We start from the raw sequence: 25,128 nt of genomic DNA on the forward strand, positions 1-25,128 counted from the left end.
ACTTCATTTATGTATTTTTAAGTCAGATCCTTCCACAGGTCGGAGCATGCACAGTAGCAGCTATGCATGAGGACAGGTCCACATTTTAGAAATGTAGTGCTCTAAGTTTAAATCCTTTCAAAGCTATGTATTAGAACTGCTACACAGATCTTTTAACAGTTTGCATGCACACTTAAAGCCGTGTTTGCATGCTCATTCGTGGTAATTACACATCCAAATTAGATGTAATCAGAAAGTACGTATGCAGTCTGAAAGGTACAGAAGCTGCAGATACAAATTATTTCCAGGACCACAATTCCTAGACCTGCATTTTCTGAAAATCTGACTCATACATCCTGTATATGTTTTGTTTCACATATTTACTGTAATGGTGGAATTAGAGAGTTGTCCCTACTCCTGCTTTCACTGGGTGCAATCAGATCTCCAGGATGAAATTCACTCCTGTGTCTTTAGATGTCTTAAATGCGCACAGCTATCTGACAGAGTACCCGCAAATTCCTTCAGTCGATGGAGAGAAACAGGAGTTTCTAAGAGGCATTCTTCTGACCTGGTTTAGCTTTTACATAAGGACGACATGAACTGCACCCAAAAAAATGCCGTAAATCCAAAGACTGGGTGTTGAGTTCATGTGTGTACATCTACTTTTACACACTCATTTTTGCTCACACAGATTTCCAATCCAAATCTTTGTGTCACGTGACTAAAAGTTCAAGTCCTGCTCCTACAATGATGATTTGCACAGTTTCATACCAGCTCAGCATGTCTTTTGCCTCATTCTTGTCCTCATACACCAAGTCCCTCCCAATATCAGCCATGCTAAAAAACACACCTAAAAACTACCACCTCAGATTGAGAACGTATAAAAGATGCAAAAACCTCTGATGACATACACTATAAAGGCAGACTTGTGTTTTCTTTTTCTTTTGTCTTTTAAAGACAGTCTTTAATCAGTGCCAGCTAACTTATCTTGTTTCAAACCCAAATAACATACTATATAAGCACCAGACACATGCAAGACTACAACTGATGTGCAGAATTTCAGCTGTAACTGCTTGGATGAATAATCCTGAATATCTTTTGAAACCCTGGAATTGTGCTGGTGAATTGAAGCAGTTTTTGCTTGTTTAATTTTGTTAACATTTAATTATAAACAGGTATTTTTATTGGATAAAATTATTTGATTGTTATATGCAGAGGTTAATTCTATTCTTCTACCTACCTTTTCTCTTACCATAAGAGGATAAATTATCATATATATAAAATGCTGAACATGTATAACTAATTTATTCTGTCAGTGTCAGATCAACTCTCAAGACTTTAGATTTGCTGACTAGCAGTGTAAGAATTATTTTACTTAAACAGGAATAAACCACCGGTCACCCTGCATTGACTGCAGCTTATTAAGTTAAATGCACAGCTTTGAAATCCAAATGCTCTCTGATACCAAACCAGAAACCTTTCTATATTCCAGCACAATTCCACACAATACTCAAAAACTAAGCATGGTACCAGGCAAGTCATATAAATCTCTCGCACAATCACAGCCTGCACAATTGTGCTGGCAAGGAGTACCAAACAAAGAAGGCTTTCAAGGCCAGGGCACTTTAGTATACTAAAGAACTGTGAATGACTGGAAGGAACTCACAGGAATTACTTCCATGAGTAAAGTTACTCAGAGATGTACATGGTTACAGGACGAGGCCCTGAGTCAGTAAAATGATTTGGATGTACACAAAAGGACAATCAAAGTGTGTTCACTGTCTTTGGTGGGAATGTTACTACAGATTATCATGGCACCTCTCTGTCTCACATCAAGGATGTGCTGCCAGAAGCTGAGAAGTTTGCGTGATGAGTGAAGAGTTTACAGAACTTTAAATGAATTGGACTAACCTGAAAAAGTAAAAAGCCATAAGCAGTCCTGCTCCGAGCAAGGCGCCCACAACTATTCCTGTAACTGCTGATTCTCCTAGACCACCTGCTTGAAAAGGGGAAAAATAAACAATCGCGGTTCATATTGAGAACTATTTGCATTCGCATATTGGAAAATACACACAACTAGGAAATGACTGCCCAGGATCAGATAATAACTAAAGCCTTTCAGAGCTCAGGAGTCTATGGGAACCTCTTCCTTAGTTCCAGTTTCTGCATGTTTATTTTTTGTCCTTGCTTTCTTTGGGGTTAAGGAAGCCCCCAACATCGGTGTCACATGAAGACACAATTCTAGAAACGTGAAACACAGGAATGTTGTCAGGAAACTGGTCTGGACGGCTTGGTCTGAATCATAACACAGACTGAGATTACAATGACGCGCATAATAGGACTCAGCACTGAATACACCCTGAGTCATTATAACAGAAACAAACTAATTTCACCTGGTTTAGCATCATAACCCTCTATCACCCAGGTTTATTAAAATGACTGTATGATTAACCAAAAGCTTATCAATTATTTTTTTTTTTTCTGAACCTATGCTGTTCCAAGTTAAAGCCATACGTGCTGTGCATTGTTCCAAATCTCAACAGAGGCAGAGCAGGGACACAGTAGCTAAGGGGAGCCCAAGTAGGGACTGTCGCTCCACAAAGCACAGGGCAGCTGAAGAACAATGGCATTTTCACATTTTTCAGCCCACTCCCCTTTCCATGCCTACCTGAGTTTGCGGAAAGGAATCCAGAAATATTAAGGAAATTAAACTGCTCGCTCCCCTTCATTTATCCTTGACCCCCGTGGGGGAATTCTGTCTGTACATGAGGATGTGCGGAAGGAAGAAGGTGCATAGCTACACCATGCTGGTAAGGCCTGGAAACAGCGTCTACAGCATGTGTGTAGGCACAGGTTTTTCAGGGATCGGAGAATTATCAGGCTGCAGATACCTTTTCACGGTAGGACTAGCAAATTTGTTTCCTGTGGAAAGCTGAGACCACCCTTTGCCACTGAGGCACCACTATCTTCTCTCCCTTACCTCCCTGCAATGTCTTGCTCAGTACAACATGGTCTGCAAAGTCAGTACACTGGACAACAAGGACACCTTCTCTATGGAGGGTAGTCTCTGCCTTCTGGATTCACAGGCGTTGCCCCATTCAACTGACTTCACTTCTTCTTAGCCTACTGGGCCCCTCGCAGTTCCTTCTCATAGCATTGAAAATCATTCTGCGCTGGTAGAGCACTGCTCCCATCAGCACTGGCCTCCCCAGCTGCTAATTATCAATATGATTATTCTCTGTTGGGTGTTTCAGTTATATCCATCTTTCTGGCTAAAAGAGATTTTACCTTTTAACCCCTGGAAAGTCCTAAAGCCTCCAGGGCCCTGGGCTGTGCATCATGATTACTGTCATGCTTAAGCTGAGGGAAGTGAGTCAGACCACATACTATCCACGGCTGCCAGACCTTAACTTCCCAAACAGTCAGCAGAGAGACACAGTCACGATGTCTCAGTTGTACAACTGTGCTAAGCCATCTAATAGGGCCCGTTATGTTGCATCACCACGTGGATTCCTCTCTCTGTCAGCCTGGGCAGAAGCATTAAGTCACTAAACTTACATGATTTACATGGTGTATTGTTTGTGTGCTCCGAAACCCGACTTTCATCTAGCCGCAGCCTGCCGTGATTCCAAGGATATTTCACATTTGATCGAATTTCAAAACGCCCCTGCTTTCCATAGTAGTCCCCGATCACCTATGCAAAAAAGAAAGGAATGAAAAGATTTTCCTATCAACTTAGGGAATTAAAACAAACAAAGAGAGCAGCATCACTCACTTGGACTCCTGTGGCAGGATGCTGAATCACAGCAGTGGAGCTGAAGGGGTCTGTGGGAGGTTATGTAGTGCATGCCCTGGCCCCAGGCAGGATCAGCTGAACAAAAGCATTCCTGACAGATGTTTATCTAACCTGTTGTTAAAAGCCTCCAAAAATGGAGGCTAGACAAGTTCTGTAGGAAATTATTCTGGAATTTAGCTATCCTTACTGTCAGTGGTTTTCCCTAACATGTAACCTAAACCTCCCTTGTTGCAATTATCCACCACCACTTATCAAATTGCCAGTGGTCACAGAGACTCTTCCTTTCCCAAACATCACTTTGCATATTCACAGCCTCTTATCTGGTCTGCCTTCAGGCTTCTCTTATATGTTCACACAGAATATTCCTCCTGCTGTCCCTGGGCTTTCCTCAATTGCTCCATAGTGGGTTGAGTGCTCAAAACTGACACCCAGATAAGGGAAAGTATCATTTCAAGTACTTTGTGTGCTGAGGCTCCCAACTACACACTCCAGCCTGGACTTTTCTATTTTGCAAGAATCTGGAGGTACTTGATCACGTTCAGCTAAAATCTTCAAATCTTCTGAAGAACTACAACAGAGCCTGTCATTCTCCACCTTGTATTTCTGCAGTTGTTGATATACACAGAAAGGGCCTTTCATGCTTATTATTCTGGTAACGTGGACTATTATTTCAGACCAATTCATTAAGATACTTTAGAATTTCAGTCCTGTCCTCAACAATAAATCCAGGCTTTTTTCAAGACAACATATGCTGGGTCTACTGCAAAGTCACAGGACTAAATTGTGCTAACAGTAGTAAGTCACTCATGTAAAATAATTCCAAAAAAATCTTTGTACAGTGATAAAGGCCAAATATCATGACACTGAAGTAGTCAGAAGTGATGGCAGAAGCACATCAAAAGACATATTTGTCCTATCATGGATAAAAACCATAAATTAATATACTGGGTTTAGACTTCAAGCCACTGATAGCCTGTTCAAATCTTTCAGCTAAATTTCATTTTGAAGGGAAAGAGTTAAAAGATAACACCTGCCCTGATTAAATACATAGATTTCCTGCTAAATCTCTCCATGGAGATAAATCCTTAGAAGAAAGACTTTTTTCAACTGTTGTTCAAAAATAAACGCATATTCAGTAAACTGGAAAAAGTAGAGGGGAAAAAACCTCAGAAACCATTTGCAAGCAGCAGACTATTCATAAAGAGATTGTTTAATTTATCAAACAGGAGTGGGAGAGTCCTCTACTAGCAGGGCTTACTAAATACAAAAGCACAGAGAAAGGCTCAAGAAGGACAAACAGCTATAAGCCGTGGCCAAACAGATTCAGATCAGAGTTAGGATATGGATTTTTAAGGAGCAGGAGTGGTTAAACAGGGGCACGCACACTGAGTCAGCAAGCAAGGCAGTCCCTGTTCTTCAGTGTCTCCAAAAGAAAAGCGAATGCCTGTTGCAATGTGAGCTGTACTCACATGTAAACTACAGGGCTCCAAACAAGGTAAGAAACCTGCCTGCCTGTAACACAGCAGGGGTCAAACTAGGTAATCTGCTGTTTTCCTCTAGCTTTAAACTTCGTGAACGGACCTGGGAAAACAGCTCTGCCATTCATCTGGCGCAGTTCAGCTGAGAAACATTCTGGTACAGACATAGAAAAAATTGTCAAAATGAATAAAATTAGGCCTCAAAGAAACAATGTTTTTAGAGTGAGGCATGAGGGTAGAAATGAATATAGAAGACACAAGTAACAAGTAATCACATGTAACATATGTTAATTGCATGTATATTTACATACATCATAAACAAAGCAAAGGGAAATTAAAATTTGCAGTATGTTAAAAGCAGAAATGTAACATCAAAGATATAAAAGACAGTTTAAATTGCAAGTGAAAGAGCAATGGAAGGAAGGGTAGGAGAGGGGTATTAAATTGATAAATGACATAAAAAGCTAATGGACTGAAAGAACAGAAGAGATACAAGTTGTTTCAAGCCAAAGTTATCCCAACCAATTTCTGTGCTTGGCTTCAATTAATGATGATTACTCCTACCCCTGGGAGTGTCTGCAGTTTACTGCTGCAGTTTTTCAGTCACTTTTACATACCAAAACACACTAGACATCCTCATCCTCATGCTTTTAAAAAGGCTTCTTGAGTTTGTCTCTGCTGCAGCACTGACAGGAACAATATAACTTCAATGGATTCAAATCCACACGTAGAAATGTCCAGCTCGGCTCTACTGCTGCTTTACGTTTGGGCTTGATGAAATAAGGGAGGCCAGCAAAGCTTAGCTTGATGCTGACTTCGCAACTAACAGAAGCTTTACACTGCAGCTGGAGTTAGGGCAATGTACACATGAAAAAACCCAGCCCAGTCGTGCTATTCTCTACGTGCAGCTGGCGCTATGTCTCATAGACTGTTTTTCACAGTCTGGCTGCCTCCACTCCTGATGCGTCCAGTGCAATTACCCACATGGTGTATACGGATCCATCTGATTAAAATGTCTCTTAAAGACTGAAAACAAGGCACTCAGATCTTACTGCCTGATAAACAAGGTGAGGCAAGGTCTGCCCTCCTGCCTGTGGTTGACCACAGGGTAAGATTAAAATACATATACTTGCTGTGTTTATACACCAGGGTAACTTGTGCATCCCTGTTGCCGTAAGATTAATCTTTCCTCTTACCAATGAATCTTGCTCATTTTAAACAATGACTTATAATATTCAAAATTTATCAGTGCTTAGCTAGCTTGTGAGATTTCACTCTTTAAATTTTAAAGACTCTAGTGACATGTGAAGAAAGACGTTGAAGAAAAGAAGTTAAGAAACTTTACAAAAACTTAATGATAACTACTTCAAGATAATTATTTTACAGAAGGGATTTGGTCTCCAGGTTGGTAAGATTAAGCAATACCATTTTCATGTGTATATTAAATAAAGAGATGCCCACCAAATAAACAGATGATACTGTGTTACATTACACTGGCTAATTCATCAGCGGCCAATTGCAATGGTGTCTGTTTCCTTACCTCCTGTGTGCCTGCCTCTGGGTCCGTCATTCCAATCACAGAGAAATCCCCGTATCTGTCTCCATTGGCATCAATGGACACCTGCCCTGCAATGCCTGAAGAATGGCATGTGAGGAATTAGAAAATTAATTAGTTAAAATACCAAGCCCTTCCAAGAAAAACAGGAAAACAGTGCACAGGTTTTTACAGACCGATATGACAGGAAATCTCATCAGTCTCTCAGCATTTTTGTTGGCATTCCAAAAGAAATTGTAATTTCATCTCGGTGTCTGCATTCCTGAATTCTTAACATTTCTCCTTTTAAATATCAAATGTGTGAGACTGTTTGGGGAATACGTGAGAAAAATCTAATCCAAAAGCCAGCACGCAAGAATAAAACACAAATATATTTAATGTGAATTATTTACAGAAAGCCTAACCCTGAAATATCTAACAATGACTCAAATAAGGAGAGTCCAGCTCATGTGCTGCAGGGGATGCAGGGGCACAGCCCGACGTCCCGCAGACTGATGGGGTTGGTGCACCTCTGAGGGGATACTGGAGGGGGCATGGACAAGGGGCAACATGTGCACTATATGTGCATTTACATAGGATCAACTGCATAATATGGTGCTGTTTGTTGTATATTTTAAGATCCCCAGTTCAGTTCCTTCTTTACAAGTTCTAGGAAACTTTAGGGAAACTGGCAATCATAGACTCATAGGATAACTCAAGTTTGAAGAGGCTTCAGGAAGTCTCGAGTCCAACTTCCCGCTCAGCGGTTGGCCAGGAAGTCAGAATAAGAGGATGCTCAGGGTTTTATCTGGTCTTCAAAACCTCCACGGATGGAAACTGCACAACCTCTCTGGGGCAACTTGTACCAACTGTCACAGTGAATAAACACTTCCTTGTATTCGGTCTGAACCTCTCCTTTCAATGTACGCCCTTGTGTACAAAGAACACGGCTCCAACTTCTTCCAGTGTAAGTCAAACAGGTTCTTGAAATCCACCAAGCCATACCAATTAACTATGATGAAGACACTGTAAGACTTTCTCCCTTCAGATATTCTCAAATGTGATCTCCCACTGCCTGACACCAAACGTAGCCATTTACACCAGAGCAAGTCAAGCAGGTACCATTATACATCCATGTTGCACCAACTACATGACTAGACCAGGCACAAAGCAGTAGAGAAATCAGGTTCTCAGTTACTGTAAATCAGAAGACAGAGGTCAGATATTCAGCCAAAGTATAAATTCCCCTCAACATACCTAATGATAGTAAACATGCAACAGATTAAACAGATTAACACACCTCCATTTATCTTGTCTCTGCTCCCATTTAGCGATGCCAGGAATGTTTAAACTTACTGTGATTTTCAAAACATGTAGCGGTCATAAAAAAATTATTGTCAAGCATCTGTTTCACTGTAACAATAATCAAACAATTGCAAATTTGATTTTGCAGGAAAACAGAATGGGTATAAAAACCACTTTGCTGCGAAAGCACTGGAAGAGGCCACTATGAAGAGCTGCAATGCCCTTGCCTACATGGCAATTTGGATTCTGGTTCTGACAGGAGGCGTTAATTGGAACAGACACCATTGCTGGCCTAATAAAGCCAAAGTTCAATTTTTGGAAGTAGGCACTAAAATTTGCTGAAACTGAGAATTCCTGTTTGTTTGTGTTTTTTTTAATGGGAAAGACTAATTTTAACTTTTCCATCTGAATCAAAACAAAGAGTTTGAAATGTCGACATTTCCTTCGATGTTCTTCCTTAAGAAATGTATTTAGGAAATTCTGAAACAACCTCAATGAAGAACTGCATTTGGATGAAGGTGGAAGGATTTTATCTGTACTCTCTTTTTGTTCTATTCTTTTAGATACCTACATACAGAAAATTTTCCTACTTTTTCAGAGGAAATGCCAATGAATAGAAAACATTCTCCACAAAATGTGCCCTGCAGTCATAGCAGGGTATCTCTAACAACCCAAGCAATAAGAAATCCTTTTGATCGTCTCAGCCCTATCCTTTCCTAAGCACATGATGCCTGTGCAGTTGCGGCTGGCAGACTGTGAACACTGCAGGAAACAGCATCCACATCCCGTTGGAGTTCTGATGGGTCACCTATTCAGTGCAGGCTGTAAAATGAGGTGCCCAGGCAATTAGATACCTAGACGTCAGCGGTTAAATTAATGCCATTTAATGAAATTGGAGTTCTCATCATCAAGGACTGCAAAATTTTAAGTGAATTATAAAGCTTCGCTCCTGCAGTGGAGCCTGGTGGGTGCATGCACGGACTGTACTCTGCGATGCTGCCTCTGCTTCAGAGAGGGGCTTACAGGCAGAATCAAGGGACGTGATCTTCATAAAAGGACTGGCTTGCAAGACATCAAGTTACAAGACTCTTTCAAAATCAGTTTTATCCCTGCAAATTATGTCCAGTGAAGTACTGCCAGAAGGGAGGAGAGGGTATATGACTTATGTGGCATTTTGACCTTTTCAACTGCACCCTCACAACTCAGTTTGACAGTTACATTTTCAGAAGAGCTGTGACAGGGCAGCCAGCAACAACAAACTGGTTTTCACAAGTCGGAAAAGAGAATATTTTTTCCTCCTGTCTGTTTTTACAAGAAAGGTGTGAGAATCAACCATGTAACGTGCATAGTAGATTCTGAACACATGGTACTATGAAAGACTTGAATGGGCACACCAGCTGGTGGCCTCCTGGAGCAGAGAAGTAGGAGTAGAGAAAAGACAGACACGCTGTGCTGGGGTATCTGTTCGTACACAGGATAGCCAAACAGTGAGGCAAATCCAAAATCCCTCTGTTAAAACTGTGTGTTTTGGGAAGACATGGATGCAAGGGAAGTAGTGGGACATCAAGCACAATCTCTAGCTGGTGCAGGGCTCCTTATGGAACAACTGCAACCAGCATAACTTGATGCAATCCCTGTGTTGCCTTAAGCTGCCCTGCAGACCTTTTTTGCCTTGTGTTCAGGCCACAATTTGAAAACAGAAAAGAGGTTTGGAGTTGCTGTCCTTCTTGCCATCCTCCGCTAAATCCAGTGTGTTCTTGGAGCAGAGAACCTGGACACTGGGGTTCTTCCTACACGTTCAAATTAATCATTCACTTCTTATCTAGGGGAAATGTTTCCTTCTCTTAGGCATTTTCATAGGAAATCTTGCCAATCCTACACCAAAAGAATGGATATAATCTCTTATAATAAGAAAAGACTAGGAATATTCTAAGAGATGACATATGAAACCAATAATCCTGTTTCTTTATTATGATTCCTACCTGTCAAAAGCACTCACATTGCTTTGCATCAGCAGGGTGACACACAAGTGCCAGTTGCACTGAGGGACTGCAACCTACCGGATTCGGCACAGAAAGGCACAGTGCTGTTCAGCTGCTGCCTCTGAGATAACACACACAGCTCCTGAGAGTAGGCTGGGGGGAAATCCTTCCAGGGCCCAAAGGAGCCCCTTCAAGAAACAAAAAAAAACAACGCTGGCACCTGCTTGCTTCTGCTTGCTGCTTGCTTGCTGCTTGCCATTCCCAGGCTTTTAAGATAAAAAAGTCAAATGGAAAAAATGAGGCAATCGCAGAGCTAATAGATGCACAAGAGTAAAGTGAGCAGCTGTAATCTTTTTAAAAACAAAGAAGGAGCCTGAGAAAATTATTGGCATTTCTTTAGAACATCAGTGAGGGTCATTAAATTGTTCGGAGTTTTTTGAGATGAATAAGACCTCAAGGGTTGGTGCAGAAAATAGTGTGACCAGTGAGGTATGTGATGTGTATGGTTTCAAATGGCTATTTTCCTCTCATTTAAGAGTGGAATGGGCATGAGTCCTTGCTCTGCACACAACAAAGACCCGTGTTTTTTGACTCTGAAAGCTGGAATTCCACATTGACTCTTACCTTCATATGTTCTGTTTCGTGTTTGCTGAACAATTTTTTCTCCATCTTTCTTACTGAAACCAAACTTCAGAACTTCCTGTAAAGCTAGAGCATAAAGAAGAACAGCATCATGGAATCCTTCCACAAACATGTTCACCTAAAGAAAAAAAAAGAAAAAAAAAAGCAATGGTAATTGACACATGAAAAACTTTTCTTCCCTATGGAACTGGTTAAGTAGAGGGAATCTCCAAATTAAACAAAATGACTAATTTGGAGGGTTATTTTCTCAACTGCTGGAACACAAAGGAATGTGTCTCAAAAAAACCCAGGGGAGAAAATGGCAACTTTTGACCTGTTCTTAAGAACAGTTAAGCACTATCTGGTATTCTGAACATTCAAATCACACTTTAATGTTGTGTCTGAATAGCCCTGCAGATAGGGGAGAAATGTGCAGATCACAGTTCCCATGCCCAGATGCACAAATGCTGCAACTGACCACGTGAGATTCTGTAAGGTGCTGAGCACCCTCATCCCACAGCACCACATACGTCCTCCTCGCCCTGTGCAGGAGACTTAGCACCTCTCAGATTGGGAAGTATGTTCTGCCATGATTTTTTTGGAGAGCACCACTGGTGGATTTGCTTGTTTAATGATTACCACTTCCATTTCTGGCCCTTGTTCAGCTGAGCATCTCTCCGCTAGCAAAGGAGCAATGGAGGAAACTACTCACCCTCTACAGTAATGCATTCTCTGGAACTGCCACAAGAACATTTTCCTGTCCTTTACAGTTTTTTTCATAAGCAACATGAAATGAATGCAATGTTGCTTTCTATCCCTAATATAAAAGAAGACTGCTGCCAACCAGCTCTGCCTCCCACGAGTCTACATAGGCAACCTACAGCTTTTGGTCTACATCACTGTAACAAGAACAGCTAACAGCAGATTGCTGCAGGAACGTTACAGGTTTGTTCACAGGAGACTGGTGTGCTTCACTGATGAAGCAATAATTATTTTAGGAGCTGAGTTCAGTTGGATACCCATCTGCAGAAGCAGACACACATGGCTTGAGCAGCACAGGTATTTCTCTTCTGTAAGCAGCAACTCACATCTCAAGAGTGCAATGCACCCTGGCTTGATGCACAATAATTCAGAATGAATTATCTTTCCAGTTTGCAAGAAAGATGTTCCCATTTACTCACAGTTTCATTACAACGGAAAAGCTCCTGACATCCTAGCAAAGGTGTAATCAACACGTATACTGCATTACGGGATCTCTTATTGCCATTTCCAGTGAACAAGCCGCCTCCACAAATATTCTCCTGGATAGAAACAACATTTAGTTTATCTTCCGCTTCAGTGTATCTACACTATTTAAAATGTTGGTAAATAAAGTGATACTCTAACTCTCACAGCTTTAACTGGACATTAAACATGTTAAAAGATAAAACATGTAGCCAGTTAAGTAAATAACTGCTCCATAGATAAAAAGTATTACATAGTTGATTGGCTAAGCTGAACTATCCAAGCCCCTGCTAATGTAATTACATGCAGGACATTCCTTCACTCTTAAACCAGTTGCCAACAGTAAGGGGAATTTTGGAATTATTTACTGATAATACAAGAGTTTACATTGCTCTCACATTTAAAATGGGAGGTTTAGATAACTCCAGCCTATGTTTCATTACGAAAATGCATGAACAGTTTAGGGGAAGAGCTACAGAAGGCGCAGAACAACTCAGCTCAGTCTGACAGCCAAAGACTAAAAGGCAGCTGCAGTTATTTTGACCGAGGAGAAAGCATGAAAGAAAAGGTGAAAGTCAGGCTTTTGGTGGAATAACAAGATCTGATGGCCAGAGTGCACACTAGGACAGGCTTTGCCAGCAGGGGGCTTAGTTTTTTAGAATTGAAAAAAAAACCCAAACCAAGAAACCACAAAGTTTGACAACTGCTTCATGTGCCAGCGTTAGAGTCCAAGTGGCCTGTGGATGATCAAACATGGGCTTTCTTGATGTGACACTCATTCTCTCAGGAGAGAAATGAGTCTCTCTAGTTGCTTTATGTCCTTCTGGCTGATTTACAGCTTGTGGCTGGCATCCATTTCAAGGAAAGCTATTTGTCACTTCCTTTGTCCATGGCAAAGACCTCTCAGTGTAACACAGCAACCTTCAAAATCCATTTTGTCAGCTAATTTGCTCAATCTGAAATCTACCCGTGCCACCAGCCTGAAAACTTTCCTGTAGACACTGCAGATTTGCCAGATAAGCCCTGTCAAAACCCACTTGGCAGTTTGGGAGGTTACTACCATAGCCCCTCGCCTTGACTCTTGGCGCAAAGCCCTGATATTACATACAAAAAATCACATTAGAAAATAATCAGAAGGTCTCGTGTGCCACCTCTCAGCTCCTTATGCACAAAACCCAACATTTTATCTTATGTTGTCAAGGAAGGTGAAACTGATGGTAATTTACGCCATTTCAAATCTTTTTCTAAAAAGAGTGATATTTACTGTTTGCAGGTGAAACCACACCTACGCTCCCCAGCCAAACCATATGTCGGGCACAATGGCTACTTTTCACATTATTCCAGGAACATGTTCAAGCACCGGTTCAAGATGCCATCAAGGGCATAAAGTTTTCCTGCATATCATCTTGCTTGATCATTTAGAAGTTGCCACAATCCTACAGAGAGAAGGGGTTGCACAATGTGTAGGGCTGCTCTAACCGAGAAAGGAGAAAACATCACAGGTGGGAGGAATGCTACAATGTGAAGTAACAGCTGCAGATAATTCTGAAGGGATTGCTCTTTATTCCATTTTCACCTGTCCTGAGTTCACTCATGTTCGCTTTGCAGCCCTGCTGACTACAACAGATCCTTTGAATAAAAAGAGTGTAAAATTTGTTCCATCTGATACCTCTCCTCACATATTAGAACAGTGTCCCAAGCCGTATAATCCCAGGACTTCCTTTCTGGACAACATTAACTCTGCTAATGATACCTCATGTACCTCATGGCTATGAAGCATTTTCTTTTTTCTTCTTTCTTTATTATTTCAACATAGCTTCTGTTCTACATTCAGTCCTATCAGAAATGATGAAACAGACTGACACTATATTTTCCTCAACAATTATTACACTTTTTGACCTGTGTTTATTTGAATTTTAGAACGCCTGACAGTCAGAATAAATAATACTTAACAAAAATGCCCATCCTTCCTTTGCTGCAGGAAAAGAGTTAAAAAGGGCTAAAAGAAGTATATGTTCCATGACTGTTTCAAATAGGGATGAGAGTAAATAAGAAGATGTCTTCACAGGATGCTTGAAGGTCTCCACAGTAATTAATAATGTGTGGTTCAACATAAGAGAGCCCTCAGGACAAAACTAAACAGATCATTAAAGGTATTAAAGATCCACTAATCCTGTAGGTAATTAACAGTTCTTTTAGTTGAGCTATAATAAAAAGCAGAAATTTTTGATTATAGCTTTTTTCATTTTAATTTATGTTGTCTTTCTAATTACAGGTGAGAGCTGAACTCCAAATGCTGTGATCATAATTTGCACATCAGGTCCATTGAAATGTAGGTCACCCTGACCCACACCGCACAGCAGAGCCACCCCTCACCGCGTGTCATCAGGAATGCAAGCTGCAGCAGAGAAGCTGACAGGTTTGCTGAACATCTTTGGAGGCTGCAATACAAATATGTGGAAAACGCCCTGCTGAGATACCTTCGGTATTACTTTCACATCCCATTCAAGGCACCATATAACTAAAGAGCAGGTAAAGCTACCCGCGTAGCTGGATGAGATAAGCATACATTCACACCTTTTATTTTCCTACCTTTCTACTCTAATTAACCATCTTCCACCAGAAAAAAAAAACAAACCAAAAAACAACCAAACCTCTCCATGGAAATCACATAAATAAATTTTACACAGTTCAAAGTTATAGTTCCCCAAGCAGCTATAGTGCGACCACACTATTCATATATACCAAGGTGTTAACAGCATACACAGTAACGCAAAATACTACCGACATGGAAGACGGCCAAGCAACAGCTATGCAGGACCCATAATTTTCCATATCCTGCCCACTGACTGTTAAGTAAGCTTATTCTCTTCCACCTGGAACTGACCGGCTCTGAATCACAGCAATTACAGCAATTCATACCACTTCGATGCTAGGTGTGCGGGATCATCATCACTTTTTCTCTACTGCAAAAGCAAACAGCTAACATTCCCCAAACTCGGCCTCTGCATCTACTTCCCAGTCCATCCGCAGTGATCATGCAGATCACTAAACTTGGGTTCAGTCATCATGAAATGGTCAAGTTTTCAATTCGTAGTGACGTTAAGGAGGGGGGTTAGCAAAACCTCCACCTTGGACTTCCAGAGGGCGGACTTTGGCTTGTTCAGAACACTGGTTGAGAGAGTCCCTTGGGAGATAGTCCTGAAGGGCAAAGGGGTCCAGGAAGGCTGGACACTCGTCAAGAAGGAAATCTTAAGGGCCCAGGAGCAGGCTGTCCCCAAGTGTCACAAGTCTAAAGGGTGGGGAAAATGGCTGGTCTGGATGAACAAGGAACTTCTGATGGGACTTAGGAATAAAAGGAGGGTTTACCACCTTTGGAAGGGACAGGCAACTCCGGAGGAGTACAGAGATCTCGTTACGTTATACAGAGAGAAAATTAGGAAGGCAAAGGCCCAGCTGGAGCTCAACTTGGCCACTAACATTAAGGACAACAAAAAAAGCTTTTATAAATACATCAACCAAAAGAGAGCCAGGGAGAATCTCCATCCCTTACTGGATGGGGGGGGGAAAGTTGCAACTAAGGACGAGGAGAAGGCTGAGATACTTAATGCCTTCTTTGCCTCCATCTTCAATAGTCACACCAGCTATCCCCAGGGTGTTTGGCCTCCTGAGCTGGAAGATAAGGATGGAGAGCAGAACAACCCACCCATAATCCAGGAGGAAGTAGTCAATGATCTGCTTCTGCACCTAGACATACATAAGTCTATGGGGTCAGATGGGATTCACCCAAGAGTACTCGGGGAGCAGGTGGGAGAGCTCACCAAGCCTCTCTCCATCATTTATCAACAATCCTGGTCAACAGGGGAGGTACCAGATGACTGGAGGGTGGCTAATGTGACACCCATCCACAAGAAGGGTCGGAAGGAGGATCTGGGGAACTACAGGCCTGTCAGCCTGACCTCGGTACCAGGAAAGATCATGGAGAGGATCATCTTGAGTGAGCTCTCACGGCAAGCGCAGGGCAGCCAAGGGATCAGGGCCAGCCAGCATGGGTTTAGGAAGGGGAGGTCCTGCTTAACCAACCTGATCTCTTTCTATGACCATGTGACCCGCCTTCTGGATGCGGGGAAGGCTGTGGACAATGTCTATCTGGACTTTGGCAAGGCCTCTGGCACCGTCCCCCACAGCATTCTCCTGGGGAAGCTGGTGAATCATGGCATAGGCAAGTGTACTCTTCGCTGGGTTAAAAACTGGCTGGATGGCCGTGCCCAGAGAGTTGTGATTAATGGGGTAAAATCCTCTTGGCGTCCAGTCACCAGTGGTGTCCCTCAGGGCTCAGTTTTGGGGCCAGTTTTGTTTAATATCTTTATCGATGATCCGGATGAGGGGATTGAGTGCACCCTCAGTAAGTTTGCAGATGACACCACACTGGGTGGGAGTGTTGATCTGCTTGAGGGTAGGAAGGCTCTACAGAGGGACCTGGACAGGCTGGATCGATGGGCCAAGGCCAACTGTATGAGGTTTAATAAGGCCAAGTGCCGGGTCCTGCATTTCGGTCACAACAACCCCAAGCAACGCTACAGGATTGGGGAAGAGTGGCTGGAAAGCTGCCCGGCAGAAAAGGACCTGGGGGTGCTGGTGGACGGCCAGCTTAACATGAGCCAGCAGTGTGCCCAGGTGGCCAAGAAGGCCAACAGCATCCTGGCTTGTGTCAGGAATAGCGCGTCCAGCAGGAGCAGGGAAGTGATCGTGCCTCTGTACTCGGCACTGGTGAGGCCTCACCTCGAGTGCTGTGTTCAGTTCTGGGCCCCTCTGTACAAGAGGGACATTGAAGTGCTGGAGCGTGTCCAGAGGAGAGCTACCAGGCTGGTGAGGGGTCTGGAGACCAGGGCATATGAGAGGCTAAGGGAGCTGGTCATGTTTAGTTTGGAGAAGAGGAGGCTGAGGGGAGACCTCATTGCCCTCTACAGCTACGTGAAAGGAGGGTGTAGAGAGGTGGGTGTTGGCCTCCTCTCCCAGGTGAATAATGACAAGACCAGAGGAAATGGTCTGAAGTTGCAGCAGGGGAGGTTTAGATTAGATATTAGGAGGAATTACTTTACTGAAAGAGTGGTCAGGCACTGGAACAGCCTGCCCAGGGAGGTGGGTGAGTCACCATCCCTACAGGTATTTAAGAAATGTGTAGATTTGGCACTTCAGGGCATGCTCCCGTGGCAGAGATTGTAGGAGTTTGGGTTTTTTTGGTATGTGTATGGTTGGACTTGATGATCTCAAAGGTCCTTTCCAACCATGAAGATTCTACAATTCTATGATTTTCAAGTTGTCAAAATATAGTCCCAGCCAAAACCAGTGAGGACCCTGGGGGACTGCATAGGGTGTACCCACAATTTTTGCAAAATACTTGACTTGATGCTCAGGTGAGCTAATGCCCACTGAAAGTCCACTGATATTTCACCCTCTTTCAGATTAGTCCATAGGGATGAAATTTTAAGCAATCAAGTATGGAAGTTTGATCCTATAAGCACATGAAGCTCATCTAACCTCAGGACTATGAATACTTCATGAACCCTCATGAATTTTAGCAGTAGTGTTATACTGTATAACTATAGCACGACACAGTAAAATTATGGCAATGAAGTTCAAAGACAGCAACACATCTTTACAGTTTAGGTAGATGTTTTTCTACTATCTCATGCTCTTTCAATGCATCTCCATAAAATAGTCTTTTTTCTAAGCAGTTGTAATTTAACTGTCAGTTCTCTCTTTTTAATCCTTCTTCAGCAAGCCGACTATAATTACGGTCCTTCCATTATGAGCTTTTCCAAGAAAACCTGACATAGCTAACTTTTTTACATGCATTTCTTGACCTGTATCTTCAGTTGTCTTCTGTCAATTGACTCACTACCCAGCATTAAACTCTTCACCTACTTTTGGAGCAGGGACTTTTCTCTTTGATACCATTTGATGATGTTACATGCTCCCATTCAGGACATCGCCACTGCTGATGCTGTTGTTACAAGTATTCCCTTATGTTCCTGGGATGCCCAGGGGCCCTCAGGAGTTCATTGATGATGTTGCTATGCCCTTGCTCTGAGCTGCACAACTCCAGAACAACGTGCTCATGATCCCCATACAGTAGATGACAGGCAGATACAAATGACTTGGTTTTAATTTATTTTTTTAAGATAAAATATGATCGTTACAAACTGGTTTTCTGCTAAACTTTTAGTTTGCATAAACTCAATGAGAAAATGTAGATGGAAGTGAGATGTAGACTGAGAATGTGAAGCTGGGGGAAGAATATCCTTAAATCTAAGCATTACCTGGCAAATAGGTGAAGTGCATTTCAAACCAATAATGCCATGTCCAGTTTCAGCTTTGCAGTAATTTAGTGCAATAACACTATCACGTACCATCCTGCATGTTACCATCATATCAAGATTATCACAGCTCTCATTAACTCACCATCCAGCTCCCAAGATCCTCACATGATTCCTTAATGCCATTATGCAACAGAAACTCACAGAGTTCCTAAATCTCACCTGTGGATAACAGGTACTCCCAGGCATCACTAATACCTAATCTAAATCTACTCTCTTTTAATTTAAAACTGTTATCCCTTGTCCTAACACTACAATCCCTGAAAAATAGTCCCTCCCCATCCTTCCTGTAGGCCCCCTTTAATTACTGTAAGGCCGCTATAAGGTCTCCCCGGAGCCTTCTCTTCTCCAGGCTGAACACCCCCAACTCTCTCAGCCTGTCCTCATAGAGGGTGCTCCAGCCCTCTGAGCACCCTCGTGGCCCTCCTCTGGACCCGCTCCAACAGTGCCATGTCCTTCTTGTGCTGCGGGCTCCAGAGCTGGAGACAGTACTGCAGGTGGGGTCTCACCAGAGCAGAGCAGAAGGGCAGAATCACCTGGCAAATCAATCTGTCAAATCACAAATGGCTACAGGACTGGTGCCCTCTTACCTTTGACCAGGAGTATTACTGAAAAAACTACCTGACCCAACCTGTTTCTGCAAAGATCACATCACTGTGAAACCAGCCCCGCAACTGGAAAGACGGATAAAGCTGTAAAACAGTTAATCACCTAAAACTAAAAATACAGCCTGTTCGCTTGGGGAACCAGACTGCTTCCCTAACGGAGCTGGACCTTAGTGGTCCAAAGAAACAGGAAGGGAAAGAGAAAAATAATAGAAACACATGCCTTCTCCAGAGAAGGTCATTTCCTCAATATTTAATTCACAACTGAGAAAGAACATATGGCATTACGCCAAATTCTGGGCAACGCAGCTGTAGCCAAGGATAGCCTCCTACTGTATTCACTGATACCAACTCTCTATAAATACATAAATACATAAGCTGGTACCTGCTCAAGAACATGTCAGGCCAGAGCTCAGGACCTGGGTTTCTAAATGATGGATAACTGTACCAACACTCTTTTGTTATTTGGGGATGGAACCCACATCTCTTCCTAGAAAACAAGGATGAGCATTCCCCAGCATAAGAAGATGTCACATAATAATAAATCCTTGTGCATATTTAAGAGAGATTTATTCAAATTGTTGCATCAATTTCATCCTTCACAGCAAGCCAGTGTGCACGTGGAAACCCATACTAGACTTTTCTTACAGGGGAGCAGGTGACTTTATGATGTGAATTCTGCAAACTGAGGCTTATAATCTGCTTTAAAATTACAGTTTAAAAGTTCAGCACTGCAGTTGAACAAGACGTCAGTTCCCTTTAACTTTAAGGAGGCTTTTGCCAACAAGACTGCCTGCTTGTGTCCATCTCCTCACCGCAATTTATTGGTACAGCAGTAATGCTGAGCTGGAGATGGAGGAGAGGAGATGGAGACCTGCCCCCCACCTAAGCACTCTGCACAGCAGGTAATGCGGCCCCAGCGTGAGGACTTCGCAAGGGCAAGTTGAGAGAGAAGGTACAGGCAGAAAAACCAGGGCGGTGATTACATCTGGGGAGCAAGCAGCAGTCACAGCCCATCAGCTGCCCACCTCCCCCACAGAAAAGCCTGCAAGCACCATTTGAAAGACAAGATGTATAGAAAGATCCCAGCTTTTACTGCACTTTCTGTTTGATTTGGACATAAAGACGCTCTGCCGCAGCTAAGTCCTTTTCCTTCAGGGTGAGACCGTGCCTTTGCCTGGCTGCACTGCTCAGCCATGCATCTGACCAGCTGGTACAAGAGCTGATGTGCACCCCGAGCATGCCAAACCATTGCCACCCTTGCTCCACATAGACAAGAGGATGCTTACTGCAACAGGACTGGCATACCACCAGTCACAAACTCCCATCCACTTTAAAGCCAGCTGTAGACCAGAAGCCAGACCTTCGTTCCACAAAAAGGTCTGCTGAAATAAAAGAAATTAACAAAAGGAAAATAAAAGTAAATTAACAACCAATATCTGGGATTTACTTTAAAAAGGCTGCCAATTTCAGGGAGCTAAGGGATTTTGTCAAGTGAAGGTTATTTTCTTGCTAGGGAAAGAAAACTAACCACAAAGACAGCTCCTTTGCTCTTGTATCTCATCCTCATTCTTCATGCTCTCTTCCTTGTTTTTCTTAATAACCCACTCTTGAAAAACTGGTAGATTTACTCACTGTCAGGTGGCTGGGGCAGCCACAAGTTGCTCTTTTGTTTCAATGGTGAATTGAAGCAGAAACCTATTCAGTCCCAGGCTGCAGGGGAGCTGAGCTGTGAAATGCCAGCTAAAACAGGGCAGGGCACAGCAACAACCAAGATGCAAGGGCACAGAGGAACCCTTCCATCCCACTGCCTGCGAGAGCTGCTCATTCTTTGTTTGTTTATTGCTTGCAACACTCTCCTGTGATTATCTAGAAAACAGCTTTAAACCCCTCGTGCCTGCTGCCAACAGGCCAGGCAGAAATCTTTCAAGATACAGCCAAAATTTGCTCCTTCCATTAAACACAGAAATGGGAATCGCCACCTCAGCAGATTTAGAGCCTTACCCACAGTCAGCTCACGTCAAGGGGCTCTTACAGTCGCTGATTTGCACGAACTTTGGACCAAACCCACAGCCTGACATCACTGGGTCTCAGGTGCCTCCAGACCTCCAATGGTGCGGGCAAAGCAGGAGGGGGATGAGCTGAAAGCTGCCCTGCTCCGGGAACTGGGGGCACCTCTGGGACCAGATTTTCCTCCTGCAAACCTGTGCGGGATTTATTCCTGGCTCTATCTAACATGCTCACTGATTCCTTCTGCAAGTTGGTACCAGCCACTTTATCCCGCTGTGGTTTCAGTTCCTGTATTACCTTTTAATATTGGTCTCAAAGGAGTGCAATCCATGTAACTAAGGACCAGCACTGTTTTGCACCAGAAGTGAACTACTTACAGCATAATCATTTAGGGGAATTTTTCCTTTACGTATGCTTTACACACATACTATTCACCATAACGTAATTCAGCTCTAAAGGGCTCCAGGCCCTATCAAGGAAGAGAACAGAATTAGAGAATGCGTTAATGTGCTCCTGCAGTTAAGGTGAAAACCACCTTCCCGTGTTCGTAATACACCTCTAACTCCAGATAAATGGCCAATGCAAAGGATTGGCACACAGCACTGTATTATCATTGCTTGAATACTGAAGGGATCTTTTCTGTAAAAGGTACAGCTGTCATTTAAAAATGAACCATTCTACTTTTTTTAGGATTTCCTGCCTCCTAACAAACTCTGTAGTGATTCATGTGATGAGTTACAAAACTATGTTCAGAAATCACACTTCTAGTCACAGTGGTGAAACACAAGAGATATTAAAGAAGTTACTCTTTTCAGCTGAACACACACAGAAATTAAAGTGTGCTTGTTTTAAATAGATTTTTCTAAGGACCCCATTGGTAGTCTGATGATAACCTGCTATACAGTTGTAATGAATGCTTACATTTTAAGTTAGCATTATGCAACCGTTGGGACATTTTAATTGCAGATAAACACCTAGTAACCAAAAAAACCCTCCAGTCCTTTCATTAGATATTAAGTTGTAAATGTCAGTGAGCAAGTTTGTTTTTCAAGCAGGAAAATATTTCAGTTTTCAGGATGACAGAGTCACTCATCTGAAAAAATCAGTTCCACTTGCTAAAATAAGCTAACTGGCTTAAATAAATGCAGAGCAAGGACAAACAGGAAGGACATTTTTTGTTAAATGTTTATCCTTGTACAATGTGCAATTGTTTTGGGTTCTGGATTTCTAACATTATCACCAAACCACAAAAATCATGGAAATATTTTATTTTTTACACTAAAAACTCTCAAGATCACATCAGTTCTCATGCAAAACTCAGAGAAAAATCACTATATCATCACTGGTGAGAAAACTCACATGTTCAAACTGAATTTACCTGCACTACACCAGCTGGTGAATAAATAGCATGAGGGTGGGCTAACGGAATCTTCAATGGGGTAAAAAGCCATTTAATGAAACAACCATCTGCTTTCTGCTTTGCAGCAGGTTAGCAAAGGCTACCTAGCAGAGCGTTTGCTTTAAATACAGTCTTAAAGTCTGGATAAACACGGATGATTTAGGCACAGCCAAAAGCGGTGCTTAGCTCAAAAGTATGCTCGGAGCTGGGATTAGTCATCTAAGCTCCTTATTCAGTACCAGGCAAAAATGAGGCACACAAAACAAGGATTCATAAGCACCAGCACCCTGCCTCACCCTTACCAGCAGAGGAGAATGAGGGATGGATGTGACCCCGTTGCTCTCACGCAGGCAGGTAAGGAACTCCCCGCTGCGGAGACGCAGTCAAGCCTTTACGAAAACCCCACAGGGAGCCAGTCCCGTCAAATCCTCTGCCCCTTTTATCTAAAAACCCCGGGGGCTATGACTGCTGTGCTAGCATGAGAGAAATTCAGGATCAAATCCTTGCTTTCAGGGAACCTGAACTCCACCCTTCCCCTGCCCTGTCTGCAGGGCATCCCAGGGTGCGCAGCCCCGGAGCTGAAACCCAGGTGCTGGGGGAGAGGGGTGACCTGCCAATACCTGGGGTACCTCTGGGCTGGGAGTAAATCATTTGCCAGAAGAGCCCACCTGAGGCTGAGGTTGCCATGACGAATGATCCTTTTATTAAATACCAGGGTAAATGGGCATACAAACTTGTAAACCTTGGCATGGAACTAATGCAAACCCTTACGCTGCTGTTAATCATGGTTCCATTCCACATAACTTAAAAACTAATGACTTGTTTTTATTATTTTCTTTCCGATACTGGATATTTGACAAGAGGTGTTCAGCTGGTTGATTAACCATCCCTTCGCTGGCATACCTGCAAGGATCCCACTAGCAAGGGGAAAGGAAAGGTACAGCAGCTATCTTGAAAGGTATTTATGTGTACCTGTCAGCAGGCAGTAGTGTTCCAGCTACACACCCGCAACCTGTCCTCCCACCCTCCAGCAGCAGCACGGTAGTTAACACCTCAAAATCTGAGGATTTACAGTCCCTCCAAAAGGCAAAACCCCCACTCGTTTAGCTTCTTGTTTCCTTATTGACTGTCCAATCCCCGAGATCCTGCTTCATTTCGCTTTCTACAGTATTTTGTAGTCTGCAGTCTGGTGGGCTAACTGGATGCATTGCACAAATGTGGGTCCCATCAAATGTAAATGTCCTCCTGCCTACTGAATGTTGCCTTGTTCCCAGCCACCGAGCAAAGGGTGCCCAGGGCTCCTCACCTACCCTCCTCCCATTGTCCCGCGCCCCTTTCTCATGCCCCTCTTATTCACTTGCTCTGGGACACAGACAGTCCTTGTCTTTTCAATATGCCTTGATATATTAGTTCTTCTTGGAATGGACTAAACCTTTTGATTTTTGTCTCAGGCTTCTCTTTCTAATGAAAAAAATATCTACTATAGAGAGAAGGCAAGTTGTGAGTATCCTCCTGTGGGTTCCTATGGCTCCATGCGTGCACAAGAACACCACTGCCTTTATTCACACAACCCATCCTCACAGGGTAGCTACATTAACCCCTCTGCAATAGAGGAATTGCTAAATATCCACTGGGGGGAAAAAAAAAAAAAAAAAGAGAGCTGGCAGAGCAGTATGCTGATCTTCTCTCACAGCCCAGGCAGAGCATGCCTAAGCCCTGCTGCCTGCCTTTGGTCTGCCAGCGCTGACACACCTGAGTGACTTGACTCACCCTCCTCGTAAAAGATTTGTCCCTCTGGAGAGTGGGTCATTCTCAGAGCTACGTTCATGTTATTTAACCTCCCAACAGCCTTAAGAAATGGATGTGCTAATGTAGCAAGAGACCACACAGTTGAGGTGTTACTGATTGCCACTTATACTGCTCTTCCAGGAAGACTTGTCACCCAAATGTCATAAAGTTAGACCTGGCCCAGCTGTCATTCGGGATCATTTTTACCATTATCAATAGCTCAAATGAGCACAGGAAAGCTTCCCTCAACCACCTCACTGTGGGATCTGCCTCTATGGAAGCAACACCTCATCTGCCCTGGAGCTCTCAAACAAGGAATATGCATTTCTGGCCTTGAAGAACTGTCCTTCCTTTATGCCCCTAAACAAAACGTGGCTCCTTCTCCTCAACCCTTGCCACCCTCCCGATCAAACTCTCCGATTAAACTGAGTAAGCCAGACTTCAAACACTGAACTCTCAATTCAGTCCATGTTACCGCAATGTGAGGCCACCAACGCAGGTGAACCCTCCCGCAGCACCCGCAGTGCCGAGGCTGGAGCATCCCATCAGTCACCTGGCAAACACATCACTCCCATGAGAAAACTGCTTCCAGCTGCCTGCACAGCACCCTGCTTTTGGCTGCAAGGGCATCCTGACACTGGACTGCCTCACCTGAACCTCCCACTTCCTGCCTTGTTGAGCTGAAGGCTTTTTCCAGTTAAAAAGGAAACTTTCAACTGAGAGCTATTCTCATAAGCTACTCAGGGAACAAGGCTTGTAGAAGAAAGTATTAGCTGCTAGAAAGTCAGTTTGCAAAGGTCTTTTGGTTTTTTTAGTGACATTTTGTGCAAAACAAGGTGTATAGTGTTCCGTTGCCTTCATTCGAACATCTCAGAGCCAAACCTGAGGACCATTTAATACCAGTATCAAAAATCCTACAAAATTTACATAAAAACAAGACCTCAGTGGGATAAATTAGCTTTTGGATCATTAGCAATGCAAATAGCATGGAGAGGCATTAAAAACAAAAACAGGTTATGAACTTTGC

At 43.0% G+C, this 25,128-nt stretch overlaps 1 protein-coding gene across 2 annotated transcripts in view; it reads right to left on the bottom strand.

Annotated features, from left to right (window-relative positions):
- The window catches only part of NPR3 (natriuretic peptide receptor 3), a 45,141-nt gene that overhangs the window by 3,911 nt on the left and 16,102 nt on the right, over nt 1–25,128 (bottom strand). Inside the window, exons 4-7 of one of the 2 annotated variants that reach the window (XM_074569305.1) lie at nt 10,699–10,834; nt 6,794–6,888; nt 3,538–3,673; nt 1,891–1,975 (exon numbers count right to left, since the gene is read on the bottom strand). In XM_074569305.1, coding sequence (XP_074425406.1) covers nt 1,891–1,975; nt 3,538–3,673; nt 6,794–6,888; nt 10,699–10,834 — 452 coding nt within the window. Of the gene's footprint in view, nt 1–1,890; nt 1,979–3,537; nt 3,674–6,793; nt 6,889–10,698; nt 10,835–25,128 lie in introns of both variants that reach the window. The other variant, XM_074569304.1, reaches the window with a different exon arrangement.

Source organism: Larus michahellis, chromosome Z, assembly GCF_964199755.1.
Source record: "Larus michahellis chromosome Z, bLarMic1.1, whole genome shotgun sequence".
In the NCBI taxonomy this organism is placed as follows: domain Eukaryota; kingdom Metazoa; phylum Chordata; class Aves; order Charadriiformes; family Laridae; genus Larus; species Larus michahellis.